Here is a 26,006-nt window from a genome sequence, read left to right as displayed (position 1 = left end):
TGGTAAACAAATGAACTTTGCAAGGCTCCAAGCTCTTCCTGGAACACATCTCTCTCTGCATTTAAGGGGCCTGGCTAAATGTTTAGAATATCAGCCCCTTGCCACATGGCCAAGGATGATGGATGCAAGCAAAAGGTCTATCTATCTCAAAACTCTGTTTTGACTCCAGCTCCCATCAGTCCCCACCAGCATAGGAAAGTTGGGGAAGTCTAAACTGGACACGTACCAGGACCTCCTGGTGTGTGTTGCGTTTTGCAGCTCTGGGTCAATTTCTCCTTGCTTTCCTCATAATGTCTAGATGAGTACAATGCTTATTGTGACATCACTGCACCGTGCAATGCCTTTGACCTCACTGCTGGCAACCAATGAGGCACGAATGGACCCCAGCCAAATGATGCCTTTCTGGTTTTCATTGTGCAGGCATTGACCAGGAGTAGAGCAGAGTCCAACCCTTGCGCTGGCACCTAAGAACAAAACTGGGCTGTCCCCCCCTTCTTCCTGCAAACAGAGCGGAAACAATAAAAAATTGACGCACCTCAATTTGGCTGGTACTGAAGCCATTCATCATGCCGCTAATTAGTTTTATTTATTTTTTAAGAACCTATGAAGAGCCTCTGCTGGATCAGACCACAGGGGCCCTATCTAGTCCAGCGTCCTGTTCTCACAGTGGCCAGCCACATGCCCACTGTGGGAAACCTGCGAGGAGACTCAGGCCACGCACTGAGCTTCATGACTGAGTGGAGACTAATTTTTTTTACCATAATTTTTATTGAGTTTTCCATATTACATTTCATTTTCATTACATAAATCCATAACTTAAAATATTGCTCAGAAAGAGCATCATCCTCTTTCTGATTTCCACATATCTTTAACAAATCCGTCGCATTTCTATAACCACTTCTTTACCTGGCATCAATTCCCCCCCCCCCTTTGGTTTCTCACTCACCCCCATAATTCTTATTAAATTTTCCAAAGTTGTAAGAAATATTGCAACAAACATTACACAACCAAAGGTCAAACCAGAACAAACACACACAAAAAATACATCAAAGAAAAACAACAACAAACAAACCATAAAAATGAACTTAATTGTTTAAAAAACCCAACCTTATGAACATGTTAATTGACTTCCTCTAGTCCCTCCCTTTTGAGTTTCCTTGTATCTGAATATAACAGCTTTCCAATATCATTATTAAACAGCAATATTCCAATTATAATCAAATTTATTCACTTTTCTTACTGTTCTGAATCCCATTTATTAAATTAAATCCGAATTTAGTCCTAGGCCTATTTAGTACTTTCAAGTACTTTCTAATTTTTTATATTACAATGTTTATTCAAATAGTCCTTCCTTAAATTTCCTCCAATCTTCTTGACATTCCTCTTCTTTCTGGTCGCGGATTCTTCCAGTCAGGTCGGCTAGCTCCAAAAAGTCCATCATCTTCATCTGCCAATCTTCCACTCTTGGTAGTTCTTGTGTTTTCCAATTTTTAGCTAGGAAAATTTGAGCAGCCGTTGTGGCATACAAAAATAATTTAACATCTTTCTTGGGCAATTCCAAACCTATCATTCCAAGAAGAAAGGCCTCTGGTTTCTTAATAAATGTATATTTCAACATTTTTTTCAATTCATTATAAAGCTTCTCCCAGAAGTCTTTCACCCTAGGACAGGTCCACCACATATGAAAAAAGGTACCCTCTTTTTCTTTACATTTCCAGCAAAGATTATCATTATTGTGATAAATCTTTGCTAATTTTGCAGGGGTTGAGTACCACCTATACATCATTTTCATAATATTTTCCTTTAATATCGTACATGCAGTAAACTTAACCCCTTTCTTCCATAACCTCTCCCAATCCTCCAACATTATATTGTGTCCCACATCTCATGCCCAGTCAATCATTACCAATTTAACTTGTTCATCCTTTGTATGCCACTCCAACAGCAAGTTATACATTTTAGACATATTCTTGACTTTGGTATCTAACAACTCCGTTTCCAATTTGTTTTTTTCTGTTGCAAAACCATTTCTCTTATCAATCTTATATAATTCATTAATTTGATAATATTGCAGCCAATTCACTTTATCTTTAATTTGTTCAAACGGTTTTAATTTAAAACCTTCCTGATCCTCTAACAATAAATCTGAGTATCTCAACCATTTATTTTCCACATTTAACTTTTTTGGGGCCTGTGCTTCCATTGGCGAAATCCATTTGGGTGTTTTTCTTACTAAGAGATCTTTATATCTGCTCCATACATTATATACCTGGTATCAATTTTTAACATTCACCCTCTTATATGTAAATTAGCTCCGTAATTTCATATTACCAAACATTTCATGTTAAAGCTACAAACGTTTTCAAATTTTTACAATTTTCTTTCAAATAAAGTATAAATTTCCTCCAGTCCTTCTGAAACAGTTCATCACGCCGATTCTGGATCTTCCCCGTCAACTTTGCCAACTGACTGAGTGGAGACTTTAATTGCACTCCAGGATTGTGTCCCCTGGGCCATGCAGGCAACGTGTTTTGGGGAGGGTCTCCTTTCCGTAGAAGAGTACAGCAAAGGGGTATTTTGTTTTGTTTTGTTTTATTTATTTTCTCATTCTTTATGATCACACTTTCATCCAGGGATGTCAAATAACTTACAAAAAAACCCCATTTAGCCGAAAATCTAACAATAACATGCATCAAAATCTTCCTCCTATTAGTTATACATAACAGTATATACTTTTGTCCCTACTCATTTATCCTAATTTCCCCCCTTCCTCCCCCCTTTTAACCCCTCCCCCCAAAACTTGTTTTCTCTTAAGATCTTTATCCATGTGCACAGATTATTCATTTTAATTTGGATGCTTGGGTTGGCTTCCCCCTGCGCTATCCAATTCCTATAACTTGTCCATTTATTCACAATCTTTTGACATTTGTTTTCCCATGTACAGTGGTGCCTCGCAAGACGAAATTAATTCGTTCCACGAGTTTTTTCGTCTAGCGAATTTTTCGTCTTGCGAAGCACGAAATCCCATAGGAATGCATTGAAATCCAATTAATGCGTTCCTATGGTCAAAAAAAGTCTAAACAAAGCCAAATTTGGTACAACAAGAGTTTATTAAGTGCTCTTTAAAAGTCACACATACTGTAAAGAGCATTTCAAAAATTGAAGGAACAATAAATTAAGTTTCTAAACATGACAGGAAAAACATTTAAAAATCAACAAAGTGTACATTACATTTTCTAAGACTCTGGGGGACCACTTGAAGAAGGTTCCTCTTCCACTCTTTGCTTCTTGCTGAAGAACCTGTCCATGGTCTGCTGCTTCATCCGCCTTTTCAGCAGCTCCCTGAAAGGCGACATGACCGTCGTATCAAAAGTGTTCGCAAGGTCATGTGCCACGTGCTTGTTAGGGTGGTGCCGCTCTGCAAAAGCCTGCACATCCTTCCACTTCATGCAAATGTCCCTCAGTTCTTTGGAGGACAGCTGTTCCTCAGTTGCTTCCTCCTCTTCCAGCGAGGCCTGCTCCTGCGCAGCCTCTGCCTGCAGTTCGACCAGCTCCTGGGTGGTCAGCTCGTGGTCGTGCTCCTCCACCAGCTCGCTGATGTCCTCCTCTGTGACCTCCAGGCCCATGGTCCTCCCCAAGGCAACAATGTCCTGTACCACTGTTGACTCTGGTGCATCAGAGTCACTTGGTGCCACACAGTCCGGCCACAGGCTGCACCAAGCACAATTCAAATTTCTCTGGCTGATCCCTTTCCAGGCCGTGGTGATCATCTTCAAGCAGGTGACGATGTCGAAGTGGTCCTTCCAGAATTCCCGCAGGGTGATGGTGGTGCAATCAGTCACCTTGAAGCATCGCCTGAAAAGCTCCTTGGTGTAGAGTTTTTTGAAATTGGCGATGACCTGCTGATCCATCGGCTGGAGCAGTGGCGTGGTGTTAGGCGGCAGGAACATGATGTTGATGAAGCTGAACTCCTCCAACAAGTCCACCTCAAGGCCTTTAAGATGAGCAGGAGCATTGTCCATCAGAAGCAAAGCCTTCAGCGGCAGGTCGTTGTCCAGCAGGTACTGTTTGACAGCAGGGCCAAAAGCAAGATTGACCCAGTCCACAAACAGCACACGTGTGACCCAAGCCTTACTGTTGGATCGCCACATGACACTCAGCTGCTCCTTGTTGACCTTGTGTTTCTTGAAGGCCCGTGGGTTCTCCGAGTGGTACACCAGCAGGGGCTTGATCTTCAGGTCGCCGCTTGCGTTGGCACAGAAGAGCAGGGTCAGGCGGTCCTTCATGGGCTTGTGGCCAGGCAACTTGGCCTCCTCCTGAGTGATGAAAGTCCTTTTGGGCATCCTCTTCCAAAGCAGCCCGGTCTTGTCGCAGTTGAAGACCTGCTGTGGAACGTAGCCCTCCGTCTTCACAGCCTCCAGAAACTCCAATGCAAAGTCTTCAGCCGCAGGAACATCAGAACTGGCAACCTCTCCATGCCTGACCACGCTGTGGATTCCAGATCTTGTCTTGAACCAGTCAAACCAGCCTCTGCTTGCCTTGAAGACTTCTGGCTCGCCTGAGGTTCCTGGCTGTTCCCGGACGAGCAAGGCCTTGGCCTTCTCACAAATCACGGCCTCAGTCACTGTGTCCCCTGCACGCTGCTTCTCTTCTAACCAGATGAGCAGCAACTTCTCGACCTCCTCCAGAACAGCTGGGCGGTTCTTCACGATCCTGGTGACTCCCTTGGCTGCATCAGTCGCAAGGATCTTCTCCCTCATCTTCAGGATGGTGCTGATGGTCAATGGGTTCCTGCCGTACTCCCTGGCGAGGTCTGTCACACGCATTCCACCGCCGTGCTTCTGGATGATCTCCTTCTTCATTTCCAGTGTCACCTTCTCCTTCTTCCTCTCGCTGGCCTCTGCAGCAGCAGTCTTCTTGGGTCCCATGGCAGCACAGCTCCTAGCTGCGTAAACTCAGAAAAGAAAAAAAATCAGTGCTTCACACCAAAAAATTCAAAAGCACCCAGCCACCCACCACACAGGAATTCAATCCCAGAACCAAGTCCTTGAATTCCAAACACCCAACACAAAATCCAAAACCCCCCAAAAAAGTTTTAAAAGTTTAACTTACGAAATGGCTGCAAATCACCAAAGTCTTCAAAATCCTCAAATGGCTGCAAAAGAAGTTTTGGAAAAGCTTTAAAAATCACCAAAGTCTTCAAAAACCTCAACTGTTCCCCCAGCCACCCACCCACCACACAGAAATTGCAAACCCCTCCCCAACTGTTCCCCCAGCCGCCCACCACACAGAAATTCAAATCCAGAATTTTTTTTAAAAAACAGCAGTGCCCCAATGGTCACAAAAAATCATAAAAATGCAGAAAAAACCCACACGAGCTCCCAGATTCTTGCAAACCTCTCCCCAACACCAAGACCTTGAATTCCAAACACCCCAACCCAAAATCCAAAAACCCCCAAAAAAGTTTTAAAAGTTTAACTTACCAAACGGCTGCAAAAGAAGTTTTGGAAAAGCTTCAAAAATCAGCAAAGTCCTCAAAAACCTCAAAAAAGGCTACCACACCGCGTGCAATGTGTTGCTCCTCGAAGTCAGGTCGCAACTGCACCTCTTCAAGCAATGCACCCTGGGTATTAACGGTTTTACGAAAAAGGAAACAAACTTGCAAGACGTTTTCGTCTTGTGAAGCAAGCCCATAGGGAAATTCGTCTTGCGAAGCAGCTCAAAAAAATGGAAAACCCTTTCGTCTAGCGAGTTTTCCGTCTTGCGAGGCATTCGTCTTGTGGGGCACCACTGTATCTTCCGTCATTACCTGTTCAAATATATCAGATTGTGTATATTCAAAAACATAGTAATTCCGTTTTTCCATTGTCCATTTATCTTTTTCTTTCCATCCTAATGCAATAACAAGCGTACCAGCTAAGATCATAATTTTATGCCAAAGAGTATAGATAAAATAAAAATGGATAAATATAAAGAATTAAGTAGGAATTTCCTGTTGAAATAGTATAGAACTGGCATATATAGTTAAAGGATTGAGTCCTAAGTGTTGGCATTGTGGTTAGGGGTATATGCACATATGTGGTGGGAGTGTATTTGTGTAAAGGAATATTGGCAAAAGATTATAAAGGTTATTTCTGATGTGTTTCAGGTTAAGATAGAAGTCAATAGAGAAATGCTTATCTCAGGATTACTGGGGAATAGTAAAATAGAAAGGAAAATGAGTATTTGTCATCAGTGCCCTGGCCTTGGGTGTTTCTGCCAGGCAGAACCTGGTCTTGTTGGCTCTCTGCCCTCATTCCAGGCCCCCCTGCCTGGGTTGTTCTTCCTCTGCGTCCCTGCCTTCCTCCTTTTATCTGTACCTGTATTTATAATTATGGTTCTTATTCTAGCTGTCTTGTGGCTGGACCTCTCCAGTCTCACTGGGCCTCAGAAGCCTGGCTGCCATGGACTATCTAGATGGCCCTTGCGAGTCCCTTCCAGCTTTGTAATTCCATGAATGTAATTCCTGCTCATGTCTTTGACAACACACAAATCGCTGGCTGCCCCCATGATTACCCATGATTGCATGAGAACGTATGCAAGTTCACAAGCAAGATCGACTTATTTATTTCAGGGGTGGGGAATCTGCAGCTCTCCCAAGTAATATTTGGTTCTATCTCCCTGCAGCCAGCATGCCCAGTGGTCAGGCATGAGGGCTGTCACGGCGCACAAGCATCTGTTGGGCCACAGACTTATTTATTCTAGTTAGCTTGGCCCCGTTGTTTTAGGAAAGTGGTTTTGTTTTGTTTCTTGAGCGCTTTGGACCTGCAGCATTTCTGCACCAGAGGGAAATATCTTGCACTCTCTTTTCTCACATTGTCTTGCCCAGACGGTGCCACGATCGTGAGAAGAGACCAGCTGCATTAGAGTTTCTCCCAGGGGCCACGCTGGGGGCCCCCCTGGCAGGACATGGAGGAGGCAACGGCCTTCACCCTCTCCTGCCCCCCAGCAGCTGGCAATCGGTGGGATAAAGGCCTCTGAGCAGCCAGGGTCTCAGCAGCACCCGGCCCCAGAAGTCACGGGACTCCAACTCCCATCATCCCCCACGGTTGGCAGCGTTGGCTGGGGATGATGGGACTTGGAGTCCAACAGGATCTGGAAGGCCCCTCGTTCCCTGTCTCTGCTTTAGAGGGAAGCAGAAGGGAGAAGGAAAGGGCAGAGGTGGAAGGCACCCCAGGGATCATCTAGCCCAACCCCAGCAGTGCAGGCATCACGGCTAAGAAATCCCCTGGCAGGTAGTCATCCAACTTCTGCTGGACTACAATTTTATTATTATTATTATTATTATTATTATTATTATTATTATTATTATTATTATTATTATTACCCCACCCACCCTCCCCGGCCAGAGCTGGGCTCAGGGCAGCTAACACTAGTAAAATTACAGTAAAAACATAATAGAAAAAAGCAATTTAAAATACAGGTTAAAATGCAATTTCAAATGCAGCCTCATTTTAATAGTAGCCCATAGATCAAGACCATAAGGGGAGGGAAACATAAGGGTCAGACTGAGTCCAAACCAAAGGCCAGGCGGAACAGCTCTGTCTTGCAGGCCCTGTGGAAAGATATCAAGTCAATTTAGTTATTGCGTTTACCTTTTCCTCCCAGGAGCTCATGGTAATGTACATGGGTTCTCCCCCTCATCATTTTATTCCCACAACCATAATCCTGTGAGGGAGGTTTAGTAGGAGAGAGAGGGGGGGGGGGAAGGAAGACTGGCCCAAGGTCACCCAGCTGGTTCATGGCTGAGTGTGGATTTGAACTCTGGTCTCCCATGCCCTAGTCCATTGCTCTAACCACTACACCACATGGTCCTTCAGGTTCGTGTCATCCCTGACCATTGGCCGTGCTGGCTGGGGGCTTGGTGAGAGCTTGGTGTTTTACAAATGTGGAAATACTCCTTTTTCTTTTTTATAATTGTTGCCACATGCCCAGTGCTGTAGAAATTCAATATGATGGTGGTGGTGATGATGATTGCTGCTGAGTGCTAGGTGTTGTACAAACATTAAAATGCCACAGTGAGGTTGCATGGTGTGTGTGTGTGTGTGTGTGTGTGTGTCAGCATCGCCCTTGAGCCAGTGCCATGGACTGGACTCATTCACTTCAGCCCCGACTGGGCCAGGCGAGCTGGGTAGCACTTCCAGAGACCACCTTCTGCACAGGAACAGGTCAAAGTGCTGTGGACTCACAGCTTAGAGTTGTGAGCACCGGATTCACTTCCACAAGTCGTTGCATAGCAGAGTATAGCAGAGCATAAACGACTCGGAGAGCAGCTCTGTAGAATATCTTCTTTATTCTATCTACAACTATAATACACAACTATATACAGAGCTAAATGAGGTCTAAACGAAAAATGCTGAACTGCACTGAGTCTGCAGCTGCTCTTAGCAGCAACCTTATCTATACACACGATCTCTCTCTAACACTCAGTCTCTCTCTCCTTTGATGTGAGGCTGGAGCGGAATAAGTAGAGAGCAGAAACCACCCCTCCTCTCTGGAGAATCAGCAGAGAACATCAGCAGATTCTTGGATATGGGAGCGGTGAAATCTCAGTGTGAAGGGGGCACAGGGGTGTCAAAATATCTGCTGGAACACATCATGAGTTTGGACAGCCATCTGCCAGGGTTTCTTTATCTGTGGTTGGAGGGGGTTGGGCTAGATGACCCCTGGGTCCCTTCCAACTCTACAATTCTACGATCCTTTGAGCAATAGCTACCAGTTGCCATGAAAGTTCTATTAGGAGCAACAGGACCTCTCTCTGTCTCTCTTTCACGAGTTCACACACACAGGAGGCAACACCTTTTGTAAAATCATGAACCATCTAAAAATGAGGGAAGCGTACCTTTTTCTTCAGAATTACTGTTTTCAGTCATTTATGAGGATTAATTTAACATAACCTACTAAAATTTCATTAATAGGGTGAGAACCCTGGTAAAAGCTTCTTTTTGTCTGAGGCTATAATCTCCTACCCTCTTCAGAATTTTAGAACATACGACAAATGCTGCTGGATAAAGAAATAATAAATAAATTTTTATTTATACCCCGCCCTTCCCGGTTTAGAAAACCAGGCTCAGGGCAGCTAACAACAAATTTAAAACACTGAATTGATGCAACCAAAAACAGCATAAAAACGTGAATAACAATAAATTCAGAATTCAAAAGTCAATTTAGGGGGAAAATCCATCCAGTAAACATTAGATGATCACCAGGGCTAGCTGGCTAAATTAGTCCTGTTTGGGCCAGCGAGGAGGCCAGGGGAGAATTAGCTGTGGGATCCCAGAGCAGGTAATCTTCATAAAAAGGGGAGGGGGAGGGAAGAGAAGGGAAATAAGTTCCAATTGAAAGCCAGGTGGAATAGCTCTGTCTTACGGGCCCTGCGGGATGGATGAGGCCAGTGACCCATTTGGCCCCTCCAGCATCCTGTTCTGGGAGAGGCCAACTAGGTCGCCCACTGGGAATTCCACAAACAGGGCATGAGCACAACAGCAGGCACCCCCCCGCCCCTGCTTCCAGATGCCCTCCATCTCCAACAGAGAGGCTTTGTGAGTAGTAGCTGCTGGTAGACTTATCCTTCATCTGTTCAGTCCCACCATCAGTGCCAGTACCACTTCTGGATAACTGAACTCAGTCATTCTTCATTCAGGGCAGATCCAAAACACTGTCTAATGCATACAGGTAAAGGGACCCTTGACCATTAGGTCCAGTCGCGGACGACTCTGGGGTTGCGTCACTCATCTCGCTTTATTGGCCGAGGGAGCCGGCGTACAGCTTCCGGGTCATGTGGCCAGCATGTCTAAGCCACTTCTGGCGAACCAGAGCAGCACACAGAAACGTCGTATACCTTCCCACCGGAGCGGTACCTATTTATCTACTTGCACTTTGACGTGCTTTTGAACTGCTAGGTTGGCAGGAGCTGGGACCGAGCAATGGGAGCTCACCCCGTCGCAGGGATTCGAACCGCCGACCTTCTGATCTGCAAGCCCAAGAGGCTCTGTTTGTGCATTGAAAAGCCAATTATTTTTAAACAAAATCATAAGAGGAGCCCCTAGGAAATTATTGCCTTGCGGCAATTCACTATTGTTGCAGGGACAAAGTCTTTGTGGCAGTTTTAAGGTGCCTCTAGTCGATTGCCATTGCTGCTTGGGGGTTAAAAGAATTCTGGCGCCTAATACAGTCATACCTCGGGTTACAGACTCTTCACGTTGCGTTTTTTTGGGTTACGGACCCGCTGAAGTACCAGAACGAGTTTCTTCCAGGTTTCAGTGGTCATCCATGTGCAGAAGCGCTAAATCGCTCTTTGCACATTGGCAGAAGCGGCGAATCGCAACCCGCACATGCGCAGATGCGGCGCTGCAGGTTGCAAATGCTGTGGGTTGCGAACATGCCTCCTGCACGGATCATGTTCGCAACCTGAGTGTCCACTGTACTGAATTCCTCAGAGAAGGTATAGACTTTAACATGAACAGACTCAAATTTGCATTTTTTTAAAAACCCCAAAACAAAATTACAGACAGAATACTTTCACCTCCTTTGGGGCAGCAGTCTGTCTGTCTGTCTGTCTGTCTATCTATCTATCTATCTATCTATCTATCTATCTATCTATCATTTCAGGAAAAGCCCCTGCCCCACTTTTATAGAAAAGCCATGTATTCCTCTCCACACAAATCCTGTTCTGACAACTTGAAGTGGTCCTGATCCTCAGCTCAGCTCGAACTTGTTGTAAATGGATGCTCTACAAGTAGTATTATTCACGTACTGCTGTGGAATTTGTGGGGTAAGGGTGGGATCAGGTTTTGGGATGCTGTTTTCACCAAACATTTCCCTTCAGTTTCTGATATTAATATTTGGCCAGCAAGATTCTTTTTTATATGCTTCCTAAAAAATGCCAGAAGCCATTCTTGCAACTTTACAGTGAGTGTCGGTGGGGAGACATAGCAGTAAGAACAAGGTCAGTTAAAATTGGATTTTGTGCTAACGAGATCGGTGTGTTTGCATACTGACTTGCTGAAGTCATTTGCAGAGGTGGAAACAGAAATCTCACCGGGAATTATGTATGCCGGTGTTAATCAGAACGGATAACACTTCTGAAAAGTCTGCTGAACAAATCCCTTTTGGAACAAGATGACACCTTCATCTGCCATGTTATTTGCATAATATCAAGGAATTAGCATAATTAGCCCAGAAAGCAGAAAATGCTTTGCCCATTAGGGTCCTGTTCTGTTGTATCTGGAGCAGGGAGCGTGGGGATTTAATGATGCTGAGTTTTTTGGCCTGAAGGGGGAGCCCTTGACTTTCTTATGAGATGCAAGGCAGACTTTGTCCTGGTCTGGAGCCAAGGCTATCAAAAATTGCAATTTTGCAACATCCTGCTTGGGCCTGGACACCATTTTTAGGTTGGTTAGGGATGTGCATGTTTGTCTGCATCCATTTTCCCCAACCGGGTGCTCTCCATATGCTTTGGACAAGAGTTCCAAATAGCCTTGACCGCTGACCATTCTGGCTGCAGCTCATAGGCGTCAGCTGATGACTCTGCTGGACTAGACGGGCCAGGGACCCTTCCTGTGTTCTTAAGAAGTGATTCCACACATCTGCAATGTTGTCTCTTCTGCTTTTTGGTTTTGAAAAGCTGCATACCAGTTGCAATATACCACAGTGGTGGCAGCGAGAATGGTGATAGTAACTGAAGGCTCCTTGGGGCAGGGACCTGTCTGGGTTTTGTTTTGCCAAGGCCACAGCGGCTGAGCATGGCTGCTTGTGGTCCCATTCTGCTTGGGCTGAGAGTTTCACCTGGTTGGGGTCTTGTGCAAAAGCTTTAAGGGGGAAGGGAGGGGAGGTGAAGAGGAGGTGGGTTCTGTGAATGGCTCTCTGGTCGTAAGGTGGCAGGGAGGGGCGAGGTGGAAGTGGCAGAGGATGTGGGAGAGACCAGGGTTCAAATCTGTACTCGGCACGAACCTCATGGGGTGTGTGACCTTGGGCCTCTCTCAGCCTAACCAACCTGCCAGAGTTGCTGTGAGATAAAATGAGGAGCAGGGAAGGCCATATAGATCACCTTGAACTCCTTGGATAAAAAAGTGGCATATAATTATTTTTTGGGGGGGTGAGGGTAGGTAAACAGGCAAGTGGGTGGGGCCCTGTGAGGCATTTCGAAGAGCTCAGGGCGGGGGTCTTGGAAGACAGGCGGAACAGCTGACGGCTGGGCTTCCTTTCTGGGTTGCTGTTGCCATGGTTACAGCGGCATTGTTTCACCAACACAGCTGCGGCAGCTATGCAAACAGTCAGGTCCCATAACTCCCTGATTTCCTGGTGTACGGCTGGCTGTCCCCCCCTCCCCCTCTGCCTTCCGTTCCTGTTTGTTCCTCACCTTCTCTGGAAAACAGGAGATCTGTTTCACGTGTTTTTGCCTTTCGCTCTCACCTCCACGACACCCTTTCCCCCCCAGGGACCCATGCGTGAAATGTGCTGCTTTAGCTTACGGGCTGTACAGGTGCGGTGGAGAATCGGGCCGCGCTGCAACCAGGGCTTGCAAAAAGAAAAGAAAAGCAAAAAAGAAGTATCTGAGAGCAAAAGTGGCAGTAACCAAAAGCTGCTTGCGAAGGAGCTAGCTTTATCTTCCTTGTTTATTGACAGTGGTACCTCTGGATCCGTTCCGGAGCCCCGCTCGCATCCTGAAGCGAACGCAACCCGTGTCTGTGCGTGCGCGGGTTGCGATTCGCCACTTCCCCGCATGCGCGTGGCGTCATTTTGAGCGTCTGCGCATGCGTGAGTGGCAAAACCCGGAAGTAATGTGCTCTGTCACTTCCTGGTTGCTGCGGAGCGTAACCTGAAAACGCTCAACCTGAAGCACATTTAACCCAAGGTGTGACTGTATTGTATTTCTGTCCTACCTTTTCACTCAAGGAACTCAAGGTGGCATATATGGTGTCCCCCCCCCTTCATTTAATCCCCATAACACCCTTCTTCGGCTCAAGGCCACACCCAGTCAGCTTCATAGCCAAGTGGGGGATTCAAACTCAGGTCCCCCAGTTGTCCGACTAACAACTGGCTCTCTTCCTTTATGATAGTCTTCACCAACCTGCTGGTGAGCTCTGTTTTATGCATACGTGTGTTTGTGGGGGTTGTTGGGGGCTCCTGCAGGGGCTCCCAACCTCCTCCACCTCCTTTCCCCCAGAACATTTGACAATTGTTGAGGGTCCTGGACAACCACTTAACATTTTCCCTCTGCAAAGGCAGCCTTTGAGCAGGAGCTGGAAGAAAACCTTATTCCTGTGCCTTTTCCCAGAATGCTGGCACAGTGCAACGGCAAATTCAGCTGGCGGTTGCTACACACCAGAACAAAAGCACCTGGAAGCAGGGTCTCTTTGTCAGCTGCCCCTGAAGCTCTGCAACCTTTTGTCAGAAGTATGAAAACATAGCCCTTTCCTTGGGGTTCAGATGTAGCTGCAGAAACTCTTTCTCTTTAGTGTTTTTTCAGCTAGTTTTCTTGAATCTTGCTGCTTTTCTTTTTAATTTTGTTATACGTCTACCAGGGTGATTGTCATTGCTTTGAGCCTTGCAAAAAATGAATTAAAACAGAGAAGCCTACCTCCTGGCATGTGCAGAGTGCCTTTCCTTCAGCCCTGGACAATTAACCAATAACATGCTCTCGTTATGGGTTCAGGGAAGAAATTGTGGCTTCCTGGCAGCCTTAGCCCACCAGTTTAGGGCTTTCTTTAGCCTTTGGCTTGTGAACAAACTCATACACTCTAAAATTTATTTGCACTATAATGAAGTCACGCAGGTTTTCCCACCCTGCTCCCCCACCAAAAAGGTGTCTTTTGTATACCTTTAGCCAAGGTTCTTTTTTGCCTTTAGATTTTTGTTTTGAGTGGAAAAGTGTTTTGGAGAAAGCTGTTGTAAACAAAAACTGCTCCCTTATGGGGTATCCAAGAGCCCATATAGAGTCCTTACATAGGTTCCCTATTGGTAGGAGAAAATAACAGAGGCCAACCAGAGAAGATTGAGAAGCAAAGCAGCTAGTAAGCCTGAAATTTATTAAAGCTGTTGCAACAGGGTGCTCCCCTCACCCGCAGGAGAAGGAGGAGGACCCTGACCATGCGCACAGGCCCTTATATAGACTTTTGAACTGCTCACCCTGGAGCCCCAAACCACCCCTCCATACATCATAAACACATGATTTTATTTATTACCCAGGAGAGGGCCTACTCTGCGGTGGCCCCTAAGTCAAGACCACAGAGTTGCGCTTGGCTCCTTCATTGTGCGGCCTTCAAAGGATGCTGAAGACGCAACTCTTGTTTTAAACCCGTGTTTTAATGGTGGGACCTGAGGGCAAAGAAGGGTGTGGAACAGACAAATTAAAATTAAGAGTGAAACTCTTCCCCCTCCCCCCCATCCACTCTCAGAGATAAAGTTCCCAGCATGGTTTTAACAATCCACCTCTCTTCACAGAGAACTTTCAGAGCACAGAATTTTTCAAGAACCCACAAACATAATTTATGAGGTTTTGGTTTTTATTTCAAAGCAAAAGTCACAAGTCCTGTAAAGTTTTCCATTTGGGGGCAACTGAGGTTCTGCAAGCTGCTAGCATCCCTGTCGAAAGTTCCCAGGAGCTGAAACCTTTCAGTCGATTGGTCCATATGTTTAGGAATCAAAGCTGTGGTGAAGTTGAAATAGCTTGTTTTGCGTATTTTGGTCACTTCTTGACAAACCGCTGTCCAAAATCTGAATACCTGTGGGCAGTGTCACCACAGGTGGAAAAAGGTTCCTCTTTCAAATCTCCCCCCCTTTTTGGGGGGGGGGTAAGCTCATCTGTATAGGCATAATGTGAAGTTTGGCTCTTAGATGACTTTCTGGGCACAGAAAAGGTGGGATTCCATCCCTTGGTTGTTTTCCTGAGAATTACACATTTTTTGCCTCACTCTCCCCAACCTTTCCTCTTCCTGAGTAAATAACGAAACAAACCAGAGGTCCTCCTTCCTCTCTTGTTGACTGTTGTGGGTGTCATACTTGCTCCATTAAGCAGCAGAGGAAGAAAGAATTTCCCCAATTAGCGTGCTAATTAATTTCAGACACCCCCCCCTCCTTTCCCAAAGCAAGTTGCCTTCAGAACTAAGGCTTTTTAAAAAGGCATTCTTGGAAATAATCTGGAGATCCTCCCCTCCCTGCAACCTCCCACCTTTGCCCACAAAACTTCCATAGTAAGGGGGCTGGGTTAACCGTAAACAGCCAGGGGGTGTTTTAAAATGTTGTTGCTCCAGTGGTGAACATGTTTTTTTGCAAAAAGGGGTGGCAGTGGGAATGAAGGTGCTCTGTGCTGCTGCCTCCTCAGAGGAGGCCTGGAAATGGCCTCTGCATTCACCCTGGGGAAACCGTTGCATCATAAGTCTGGCGTCTGTTGCAATACACCTCTGAGTGTTCCAGTCAGTCTTGGGGGCACAGGCTTGTTTGTCCCGGGGGGGGGGGTGGACACATGATTTGAAGCAGGTGGGAGGGGGTGAACTGGAGGGCAGCAAGCTTGCATCAGCTTAACGGTCCCCCAGGATTAAGTAGCTGCACCGGTGAGATGGCTGTCAGGCAAAATTTCTACGATCTCTGCTGCAGGTACCCAACTGCGTCCCCAACTCCGTACTTCTGTTAGAAGTTGGTGAATGCTCAAATTCAACTAAAGCGTGGTGGGCTGGCCTAAAACATTGGCTCAGGATTTCAGTGTTTGATCTAGGGAAGGGTTTGTACCAACACCTGACCAATGAGGAATTTGTCAGCAAATGGCAGAAAACCATGGCTAAAAAAGCCACCTCCATTGGTCTGTCTCCCTCCCAACTGTATTACCTGGGTTACTAAGGCGCCCAAAAGATGTTAAAGCAAAGATTATGGGATAATGCACACAGTGACTTGCGATCTTGATCACACGCAGTCTGTAGTCCGCTGGCAGTAGGAGTACAATATGGGTATGTCTTTAAGTTAACATCTTACATTAAAAACCTGACAGTACCAAACTAGCGAAGGCTTTTCACCAAAGCCAGACTAAATGTCTTTCCTTCTGCAGTGTTGGATGGCAGGCTGAGAGGAGTTCCCTATCAGGACAGACTTTGCTCGTGTACTCAAGATATTGATTCCATAAAAAATATTTTGTTGCATTGGGCCAAATATGAGCAGGCCAGGGCTGAACTGATATTCCCCTTGCTGGTACCTTTCCCAGGAAATTCAGAGGCTCACTATGTCAGGTTCCTACTGGAAGACCAGACAAAGGCTAGAACATTAGCAGTGGCAAAGTTTTTACCGGTAGTTGCAAGAACAAATGATCCCTATATTCTAAACAAAATGCTTGTTTAACCTGGAGGTAGGCTGTATGAATTGTGTATTACTTTGTAATGATTTGTTGGGTCTCTGGACCGTAATAAAGATTGATTCATTGATTGCCAAGCCAGCGAACCGGGGCAACAAGGGGTTGGGTTTCCTCCTCTAAAACCTGGTTGGGGTTCTCGGGTGTTTCTGTAATAGAGCAGAGAAGCTGAAATGCCATTGCTCTGATGGTGAGCGGTTAACTTTTGTTCCTTAAATTGTATGTTTCTGTGCATGTCTTTCTGCAATAATTTATTTTGGTCTATTCCATCTTCAAGGGACGCGGGTGGCGCTGTGGGTTAAACCACAGAGCCTAGGACTTGCCGATCGGAAGGTCGGCGGTTTGAATCCCCACGACAGGGGTGAGCTCCCGTTGCTCGGTCCCTGCTCCTGCCTACCTAGCAGTTCAAAAGCACACAGTGCAAGTAGATAAATAGGTACCGCTCCGGCGGGAAGGTAAACGGCGTTCCGTGCGCTGCTATGGTTCGCCAGAAGCTGCTTAGTCATGCTGGCCCAGAAGCTGTATGCTGGCTCCCTCGGCCAGTAAAGCGAGATGAGCACCACAACCCCAGAGTCGGCCATGACTGGACCTAATGGTCAGGGGTCCCTTTACCTTTATTCCATCTTCAAGCACTCCGCTTCATTGGATATGCATATCAGAATTTGGGGGGCATCCAGTGAAGCTCTGGTTTGCCACTGTGCGGACAGGATGCTGGACTACATGGGCCATTGGCCTCATCCAGCAGGGTTCTTCTTATGTTCTGTGTCCTCACAACGGCCCTGTGGGGTTGGCCCAACATCACTTGGTGAGCTTATGGCTGGGGCGGCGGCAGGGTTTTTGAATGTGGGCCTCCCTAGTACAGCCTTCTCCATATGGGTCCCTTCCAGGTGTTTTGGATTGCACCAGGTTTGCAAAATCTGCCCAGGAACAGCCAATGTGTTGTTGGATTCTAGCCCCAGCCACCCCTCCCCAAGCCAACATGGCCAACAGTCAGGGAGGATCAGAGCTGTGTGGTCCAGTGACCACGTTGGCTTTCCATGCGCTCGTCAACACAGTTACTGCAGGTTTCCTCCAGCCCATGATTAAAAAATAAATAAATGACCGCCAATGCACCAAATTTCAACCCTGCAAGGAGAAAAGCTGGATTCCGAAACCTGTAAATTGGGCAAATGTGCATATCTTCCACCCTGCGCCCCTGTTCCATGAGAACTGAGCACAGTGTTGTTTCCTTTTGAGGAAACAGGCGCAGGAGTCGGAGGATGAAAGCGTCTCCCGGATCACAGAGAAGGGGTGATGTGCCCACCAGTCCTGGTAACTGTCTGCTCAGAAGTAAATCCTGTGTCCAATGGGGCTTCCTCCCATGTAAACGTAGGCAATAGAATTGCATACCTAAATTGTTTCTAATTTATGCATAGCATTCGCTTCAAAGTTGTATGTACCTTATCTCTTCCTCTTCTACTTTGCTGCAGTTTCCTTTTGGCCGCCGCATTCCCTGTGACATCTACTGGCACGGTGTCTCGTTTCACGATAATGCCATCTACTCGGGCCAAGTCAACAAATTTCCAGGTAATAGATTTATTTGCGTCACTCATTTAAAAGAAGCAGTTGTACAAGGGAAGAGGGGGAGCCCTTTGTGGTGTTTTCTGTCTTCGCAGACAGACAAGCCCTCTTCAGGTACCTGAAGGTTGTCTCATGAGAGATGGAGCTCCTAGGACCAAAACCAACTCCGTTAATTAGATCCACACTTCGTTTTTCCTCCATTCACCTAACGCTTCTTCAATAGACCCTCTTCTCCCTTAAAAAGACCAAACCGTTTTATGTGTACAGCGGATGCTCGGGTTGTGAACGTGATCCATGCGGGATGCACGTTCACAACCTGCAGCATCTGCAACCCACAGCAGCGCTTCTGCGCACACATGGGTTGTAATTTGGCGCTTATGCGCAAAGCACGATTTAGCGCTTCTGCGCATGCGCGACCGCCGAAACCTGGAAGTAACCCATTCCAGTACTTCCGGGTTTGGGCGGTCCACAACCCGAAAAAACGCAACCTGAAGCGTCTGTAGCCCGAGGTATGACTGTAATTGGAACTGTTCTGCCAGATTCCTGGCCATGTATAAAACCAACACTGAATACCAGCCTGCGAAAACTTGTCCTTTTCATGCACGATTTAGCTCCTGGCACATGGGTGGCATTTACCGCCTCTTGTCCAGGGGTGCAGAACCTCAGGCCTGGGATTCCTCCCCAGGCTGTACCCCCTTTTCCCCTGGCTGCCCCTGCCACGGACCCTAATCTGCACGGATCCTGATCTGAATGAGAATGTGTCCCTGAGCAATTTCTCTTGCTTGCTGGGATAAGGTGGAGCATAGGGAGGGGAGCATGGGTGCAGAGGCTAGCCTGCTGGTTGGTCAACGGTAAAATTTTCACTCATTGCCCAAAATGCTGTGGTAGGCCTGAGTTGGCTCTCATGCCGGAAGTGGCCCACACTGGTCTCCCCTGGCTGCTGGTGCCCCTCAGGGTGTCAGACATTGGGGAGGGGGTGTTTGTGTGATTTCCTAGCCAGTTTTGGTGTATTGGTTAAAGTGCCAGAGTCGGACCTGGGACAGATCAGGGTTCAAATCCCCACTTGGCTGTGAAGCTCACCTGGTGTGGCCTTGGAGGGGCCAGTCACTGCCTCTCTCAGCCCAACCTAACTCACAAGGTTGTTGTGAGGATTAAATGAGAAAGGGGGAAAACCACGTACACCGCCTTGAGACAGAAACACAAAACATGTAGTAAAAGCAAGAACAGAACAGAACAAAACAATGACCATCGCCACTGAAGTGAACTGCAACACTTCCAGTCTCAGAAGGAAAGCTCAGACAGGTGTCCCCCCCAATAGATTATTTTTAAAGAGAAGAGGGGAGTTTTAGTCAACCTTTTCCTAATATTAGGTCTATCAAACTTCTTAAAGCTCCCTTACTTCTCCTTTAATCTCTACCTGAATCCGGTTAAGTAAGAGCTAAGCGCCCAAGATATTGATTCATCACAGCTCACAGCTCTTTCTGTTTATTGCGTTCTGCAAAGAGCTGTCAGGCTTTGCTCCCTTGGAATAGAGTTGGCAGGAAGGCAGCTCCCCCCAATGCCAAACTTAATGAAACTCTGAAGTTTGGTTTTCTCTACTAGCTCCAACGATCAGCCAACTTGGCTGCCTCTTCTCACGTATGAAAGAAAGCTCTGTGGCAGGATAGGTGTTCGGTCCCTGCTTTCCTCCTTCGTGGGGTAAGCAAGCAGCAACAAAACAGGATAGTATTGGGCAGTGTCAGCCTCTGGCCAAAGACGGGAGAGGTCCAGCCACAAGACAGCTAGAATGAGAACCATAATTAAAAACACAGGTACAGATAGAAGGAGGAAAGTGCTCAAGAAACAAAACCACTTTCCTAAAACAATGGGGCTAACTAGAATAAATAAGTCTGTGGCCCTCCAGAGGCTTGTGTGCTGCGACGGCCCTCATGCCTGACCACTGGGCATGCTGGCTGCAGGGAGCGCTTTTGGAGGAGCACCCTTGTCCTAGACTTACCCGTTGTTGAGGCCCTGCTCACAGCTGACCTTCTTCCTCAGGCATGACCGAAACGGTCCGGAAGATCCCCTTGAGCCTTGCCATGCGGATGATGCAGGAACTCTTCCCCGCGGAGTATGACTTCTACCCACGCTCCTGGATCTTGCCAGAGGAGTTCCCCATTTTTCTTTCAGAGGTGGGCTGTCCTCGCTAAGGTCTTTGAAATTTGAAAGAAGTTGGTATTTTAGCATGGCACTGCCCAGTTTGGAACTCTCTGCCTTTTGATACCAGGCAGGTGTTGTACTTCATTGTTCGCCTGCTAAAAACTTCCTTTTTTTCCAGCTTGCCTAGATATTTGGAATGCTGATGTTATTGTTTTTAGTTTATCACTGATTTTAATTCTTTAAAGTGTTTTAAATCATTGCTGTTAATTATTTTTATTGACAATTTTCTTGTTTTATCCTTTTCTGTGCCAGCCAGCCTGAGATTTTATTTTATGATCAAGCACTGTGTACGTTCTTTGACTCCCCCCCCCCCCAAGAATTTTGGCAGCCATGGTTTGTTTCTCATAGAACCACAGTTCCCAGCGCCCTTAGTCAGCTACAGTCCCCGGGGTGAAGCCATGTGCATTGAAGTGGTGCTTTAAATTTATTGTGTGGCTGTGACCCCTTTTTTCTGGGCTCAGAGCTTGGAAAGGATGGCTCTGGTACCACCTTCTCCTGGCCCTTTGTCCAGCTGCACCTGAACCAGAATGTATTGTGGAGGGAACCTCTTACTTGCCTTTCCAACTGATGTAGTCCCCATCTAAGCACCACTGCCTCCACAACATGGGTAGGCAACCTAAGGCCACGTGGGCTGGATCTGGCCCAATTGCCTTCTAAATCGCCTTCTTACCTTTCTCGCCCTGATCTGGCCACTGTGATCCACGCGACGGTTACCTCCAGGCTTCATTATTGTAACACGCTCTTTGCGGGGCTGCCCTTGAAGCTGACTCAAAAACTCCAGCAAGTGCAGAATGCCATGGCGAGGCTCCTTACGGGGTCCTTGCTGCGGGATCACATTCATCCAGTGCTTTACCAACTGCACTGGCTCCCGGTGGAGTACAGGGTCAGGTTTAAGGTGCTGGTTTTGACCTTTAAAACCCTATGTAGCCTAGGACCCTCGTGCCTACGGGACCGCCTCTCCTGGTATGCCCCACGGAGGACCTTATTGTCTTCAAACAAAAACATCTTGGAGATCCCGGGCCACAGGGAGGTTAGGCTGGCCTCAACCAGAGCCAGGGCCTTTTCGGCTGTGGCCCCGATCTGGTGGAATGCTCTGTCACAAGAGACTAGGACCCTGCGGGACTTGATATCTTTCCGCAGGGCCTTCAAGACAGAGCTGTTCCACCTGGCCTTTGGTTTGGACTCAGTCTGACCCTTATGTCCCGTCCCCCCTGCCTTACAGTTTTGATCCATGGGCTACTTTTAAAATGAGGCTGCATTTTAAATTGCATTTTAACCTGTATTTTAAATTGTTTGGTTGTTGTCTGCCCCCCCCCATTAAATTTTACTGATGTTAGCAGCCTTGAGCCCAGCTCTGGCCAGGGAGGGCGGGGTATAAATAATTATTATTATTATTATTATTATTAAATCCAGCCCACGGACGGTCTGGGAATCAATGTGCTTTTACATGAGTAGAATGTGTACTTTTATTTAAAATGCATCTCTGGGTTATTTGTGGGGCGTAGGAATTCATTTATTCTCCCCCCCTCCAAAATATAGTCTGGCCCCCCACAAGGTCTGAGAGACAGCGGACCGGCCCCCTGCTGAGAAAGCTTGCTGACTCCTGTTCTACAATATCCTCCCCACCCCCCTCACACCTGCTTGGTAGAGGCTTTGATTTGCCTTTCTGGGGGGAAAAATAGGCAGATGGCTGATAAAACACTGCCGCATATGGTCCCCCGTCTGTGTTTGAGGGGAAAGTACTTCTTTGTTACCAAACATGACATTTTATGCCACATTCCTCCCCCCCCCTTCTTTATATACTAATGCGGAGGCAGTGTAATGAAACTGCCTGGAAGCTTCCTGGTGTGGGATATCCTGGGAACTATCCTTTGCTGGTAGTTTGATGGTGCCGCCCCACTTCCCACCCCTCCCCTTAATAAAATAATGATTCTGGGTGATTCCCAAGAGGCCCCCACCCCCCAGTTAGCACCACTTTCTCAAATATCATGGGGAGAAGGGGTGGGGTGGGGTGGGGTCCCCTGTGAAGAAAGTTTGCAGTTTTGGGGGCTTCTTAGTTTGTAGAAACTGTTAATGAGAGGCGACGTGAGAGTAGTTTCCATGCGTGGGGTGGACAAAGCGGACAGAAATAATAATAATAATAATAATAATAATAATAATAATAATAATAATAGTAATAATAATAATAATAATAACAATAATAATAATAATAATAATAATAATATAGAGTGGTACCTCTGGATGCAAACGGGATCCGTTCCGTAGCCCTCTTTGCATCCTGAAGCGAACGCAACCTGCGTCTGCTCGTGCTCACGTCACTATTCGCCGCTTCTGCGCATGCGCGTGACGTCATTTTTAGCATCTGTGCGAGCAGCGAAACCCGGAAGTAACGCGTTCGCCGTGGAGCGCAACCCGAAATTGCTCAACCTGAAGCAATTTTAACCTGAGGTGTGACTGTAATAATAATTTATTATTTATACAGGCTGGGTTTCCCCAGCGACTCTGGGCGGCTTCCAACCGAATATTAAAAACAATACAGCGTCAGGCATTAAAAAGTTCCCTAAACAGGGCCGCCTTCAGTTGTCTTTTAAAAGTAAAATAATTGAAGAAGGTTTTCCTCTCCTCTCGTAACGCTAGAACTCATCTATTGCCAGTGAAGTTGAATGTTGGGATATTCGGGGCAGAAGAAAGAAACTCCTTCACACACAGAGAGTTAAACTATTATGGCATTTGGTCCCACAGGAGGCACCTGTGGCTTTAAAAGAGGAGTGGGCACATTCATGGAGGAGGCGGCTATTGATGACTACCAGCCACAATGGCTATGCTCTGCCCGCAAGAAGCAGCCGTGGTTCTGAATGCCCATTGCTGGGAACCTCAGGAAGGGAGAGGGCTCTGCCCTCAGGTCCTGCTTCTGGGCTTCCCACAGTGGGCGTAGATGGGTCCTTGGCCTTATCTGGCAGGCTCTTCTTACTTTATTTTATTTATTTCATAAAATTTACAGACCACTCGATTGTAGAAAAAAGTTGTTGTTTACAAAAAAGATTAAAAGGTACAGGTAAAGGACCCCTGACAGTTACCGTAAGTCCAGTTGCAGACAACTCTGGGGTTGCGGCGCTCATCTCGCTTTACAGGCCGACGTTTGTCCACAGACAGTTTTTCCAAGTTGTGTGGCCAGCATGACTAAGCCGCTTCTGGGGAACCAGAGCAGCGCATGGAAACACCGTTTACCTTCCCGCTGGAGCGGTACCTATTGATCTACTTGCACTTTGGCGTGCTTTTGAACTGCTAGGTGGGCAGGAGCAGGGACCGAGCAATGGGAGCTCACCCTGTCGTGGGGATTGGAACCGCTGACCTTCTAATCGGCAAGCGCTAGGCTCAGTGGTTTAGATCACAGCGCCACCCGCGTCCCTTACAAAAAAAGATAAAGCAGTGCAATTATTACTAAAATATTTACAACCATAATTTAAAACATACAGAAAGTTTAGATGGCAGTAGAATAGATTCAAGCAGGTTAAGACTCATAAGGTAAAGGTAAAGGTACCCCTGCCCGTACGGGCCAGTCGTGTCCGACTCTAGGGTTGTGCGCCCATCTCACTCTAGAGGCCGGGGGCCAGCGCTGTCCGGAGACACTTCCGGGTCACGTGGCCAGCGTGACGAAGCTGCTTCTGGCGAGCCGGCACCAGCGCAGCACACGGAAACGCCGTTTACCTTCCCGCTAGAAAGCGGTACCTATTTATCTACTTGCACTGTAGGGGTGTTTTCGAACTGCTAGTGGGTAGGAGCTGGGACCGAAAGACGGGAGCTCACCCCGCCGCGGGGATTCGAACCGCCGACCATGCGATCGGCAAGCCCTAGGCGCTGAGGTTTTATCCACAGCGCCACCCGCGCCCCCGTTAAGACTCATCAGGACTGTCTAAAATGTGGGTTGCGCTCGTCTAAATAAGAATGCCTTCAAGCAGGCACCAAAAAGAATACAGGCAGGGAGTTCCAAAGTGTCCGTGCTGCCACACCAAATGATCAAGTTTTTACAGACGTGCTGTGGGCATTATGTGGCAGGGCCCATTCCCTCGGTTGAAGCGGTCAAGCAGGCAAGGCCGTCCCGTGGGTGAACTGGTCCAAAGTGAAGGGCTTTATATACTCACAGTGACACCTTGGATGCAAGCTGGTTCTCATGTGCCTTTAGGGAATGTTCCCTGTGACTGCTGAAGTAGCCTCAGGTTCCACACCCCTGGATATCGTTGCAGAAGTGTGTAGTTGCACCCAGTATTCTAAGAACGGCAGCAAATGCTGCTCCCTACAGTTGCCAGCATCCCATGAGTTGCAGTGCGATGCAGTGGATAAGAGCATCTGACTTGGTTTGGGAGACACCTGGGTTTAAAGCCATGCTCTCTGCCTTGAAGGTCACCTGGGGCATGTCACTGTCTCTCTGCATGACTGTGGCGATCACACAGGGTCCCCGGACGTTTCACTGTCTATTGATCCCTGCGCCACCACTTGATTTCTCGCTGCCACCACCCAGGCCCTACCTGGTACAATACTGAGTCCAGTCAGGGTTGAATTGGAACATAAACTTCTGTGTATTTATTGCAGTTTAACAAGCTTGTGGTTTCATAAACGGTATCGGTCAATGACATTCATGGGGTGCCTATCCAGACCTATAACTTCCGCTACCTGCTCTCGCTCACTAAACCACCTCTCAGATATTTACTTGTCTTCCTAGCTCCTAACTGTTCCTGACTCAGCTTATTTTGCTACACCAACTCAACCTGCCCACAGACTCTATCCCAATTCACTCCCGCTCCAACCAACCACCCAACTCCCAACAAACTCCTCCCAGAGCTGCTTTTATAGTCCCTCTGATTCCACCCCCCTGGGTTCTGATTGGGTAACCTGTTTAACTATTTCACCTCCAGCACTCTCGTATGTTAACGTCACAATGACCTACCCCACACGGTGGTTGTGAGGGTAAAATGGGGACGAGGTGGGAGAGGCTGAAGCATATACACTCAGTGGTTCCCAAGGTGGGAGTTTGCCTCCTGGGAGGCAGTGGGATTACCTGCACGTACGTGTGTGTGTGAGCGCGTGTGTGCGTGCTAAGAGGCAAGGGGGTGGCAGAGGGCGATTTAAGACTCCTGCTAAGTGACTTTAAACCAGACATTGGGAAAACGGTATCACTTCATCAAAACCCATCTGTTGCATTCAGAATTTACTGAACAGTGAAATAAGTTTCTAAAGGTGGTACGCAAGACTAAGCAACAAAGCTGGTATCACTGGACCCAGTTCATCAGTTTCATTGACTTAATCAAACCTGATAGTTTTAATTGGATTTTGAATAAAAGTGCAATTGATTGTTTGAATTTTATAGTGTTATTATCTTCCCTAGTGGGTCGTGCAAACTGCTATTCAGAATAATGCTTTCTAAAGAGTAGGGCAGCAGGCCCTAGGGACGAGTTCCTGGAACCAAGTGGGTGGGGGCCTGAGAAAGGTTTGGGAGCTACAGGTCACAGGCATTTTTTATGGGAACAAAGGAGGGGGCCTTCCCAGTGGTGGCTGCTCCCAGACTTTGGGACTCCCTCCCTAGAGAAACCAGACTGGCTCCCTACTTGCTGTCCTCCTTGTTCTAACAGGCTTTAGGGGGCTGAATGCTTTCAGTGAAAGGGCTGTTTGTTGGCATCTGTCTGTTTTGAGAAACAATGGAGTGCCCCTCTGGGGGTGAAGACAAACCTCTGTGTTGCCCTCCCCGGGCAGTAGGGCTGGGCAGTGTGTGTGTGTAGGTCCAGGCTGGGCTGTCCATACGACAAGGCCACCCCCTTGGCCTTGCTGATGTGGTCCAAAGGAAAGCAGAACAAGATGTTTGGCACCAGCTTGG

General features: G+C 47.1%; 2 protein-coding genes across 2 annotated transcripts in view; one reads left to right on the top strand and one right to left on the bottom strand.

The window, feature by feature from the left end:
- Positions 1-26,006, top strand: part of TTLL11 (tubulin tyrosine ligase like 11) — a 68,244-nt gene that overhangs the window by 1,670 nt on the left and 40,568 nt on the right. The window contains exons 2-3 of the mRNA XM_083485923.1: positions 17,848-17,944; positions 19,976-20,109. Of these exons, the coding sequence (XP_083342049.1) occupies positions 17,848-17,944; positions 19,976-20,109 (231 nt within the window). The remainder of the gene's footprint in view (positions 1-17,847; positions 17,945-19,975; positions 20,110-26,006) is intronic.
- LOC310698557 (tigger transposable element-derived protein 1-like) lies at positions 3,092-5,787 on the bottom strand. The gene is made up of 2 exons (XM_083485914.1): positions 5,484-5,787; positions 3,092-5,155 (listed from the first exon to the last, which is right to left on the bottom strand). The coding sequence occupies exon 2, from the start codon at positions 4,926-4,928 to the stop codon at positions 3,237-3,239; it is 1,692 nt and encodes a 563-aa protein (XP_083342040.1). The 5' UTR covers positions 4,929-5,155; positions 5,484-5,787; the 3' UTR covers positions 3,092-3,236.

Source organism: Podarcis liolepis (assembly GCF_965112155.1).
Source record: "Podarcis liolepis genome assembly, chromosome: Z".
In the NCBI taxonomy this organism is placed as follows: Eukaryota; Metazoa; Chordata; class Lepidosauria; order Squamata; family Lacertidae; genus Podarcis; species Podarcis liolepis.
This window is presented reverse-complemented; position numbering and strand designations above follow the sequence as displayed.

What these genes read in the sequence shown, in the direction of transcription:
- LOC310698557 (XM_083485914.1), bottom strand. Translation starts at nt 4,928, where the DNA reads ATGGGACCCAAGAAGACTGCTGCTGCAGAGGCCAGCGAGAGGAAGAAG.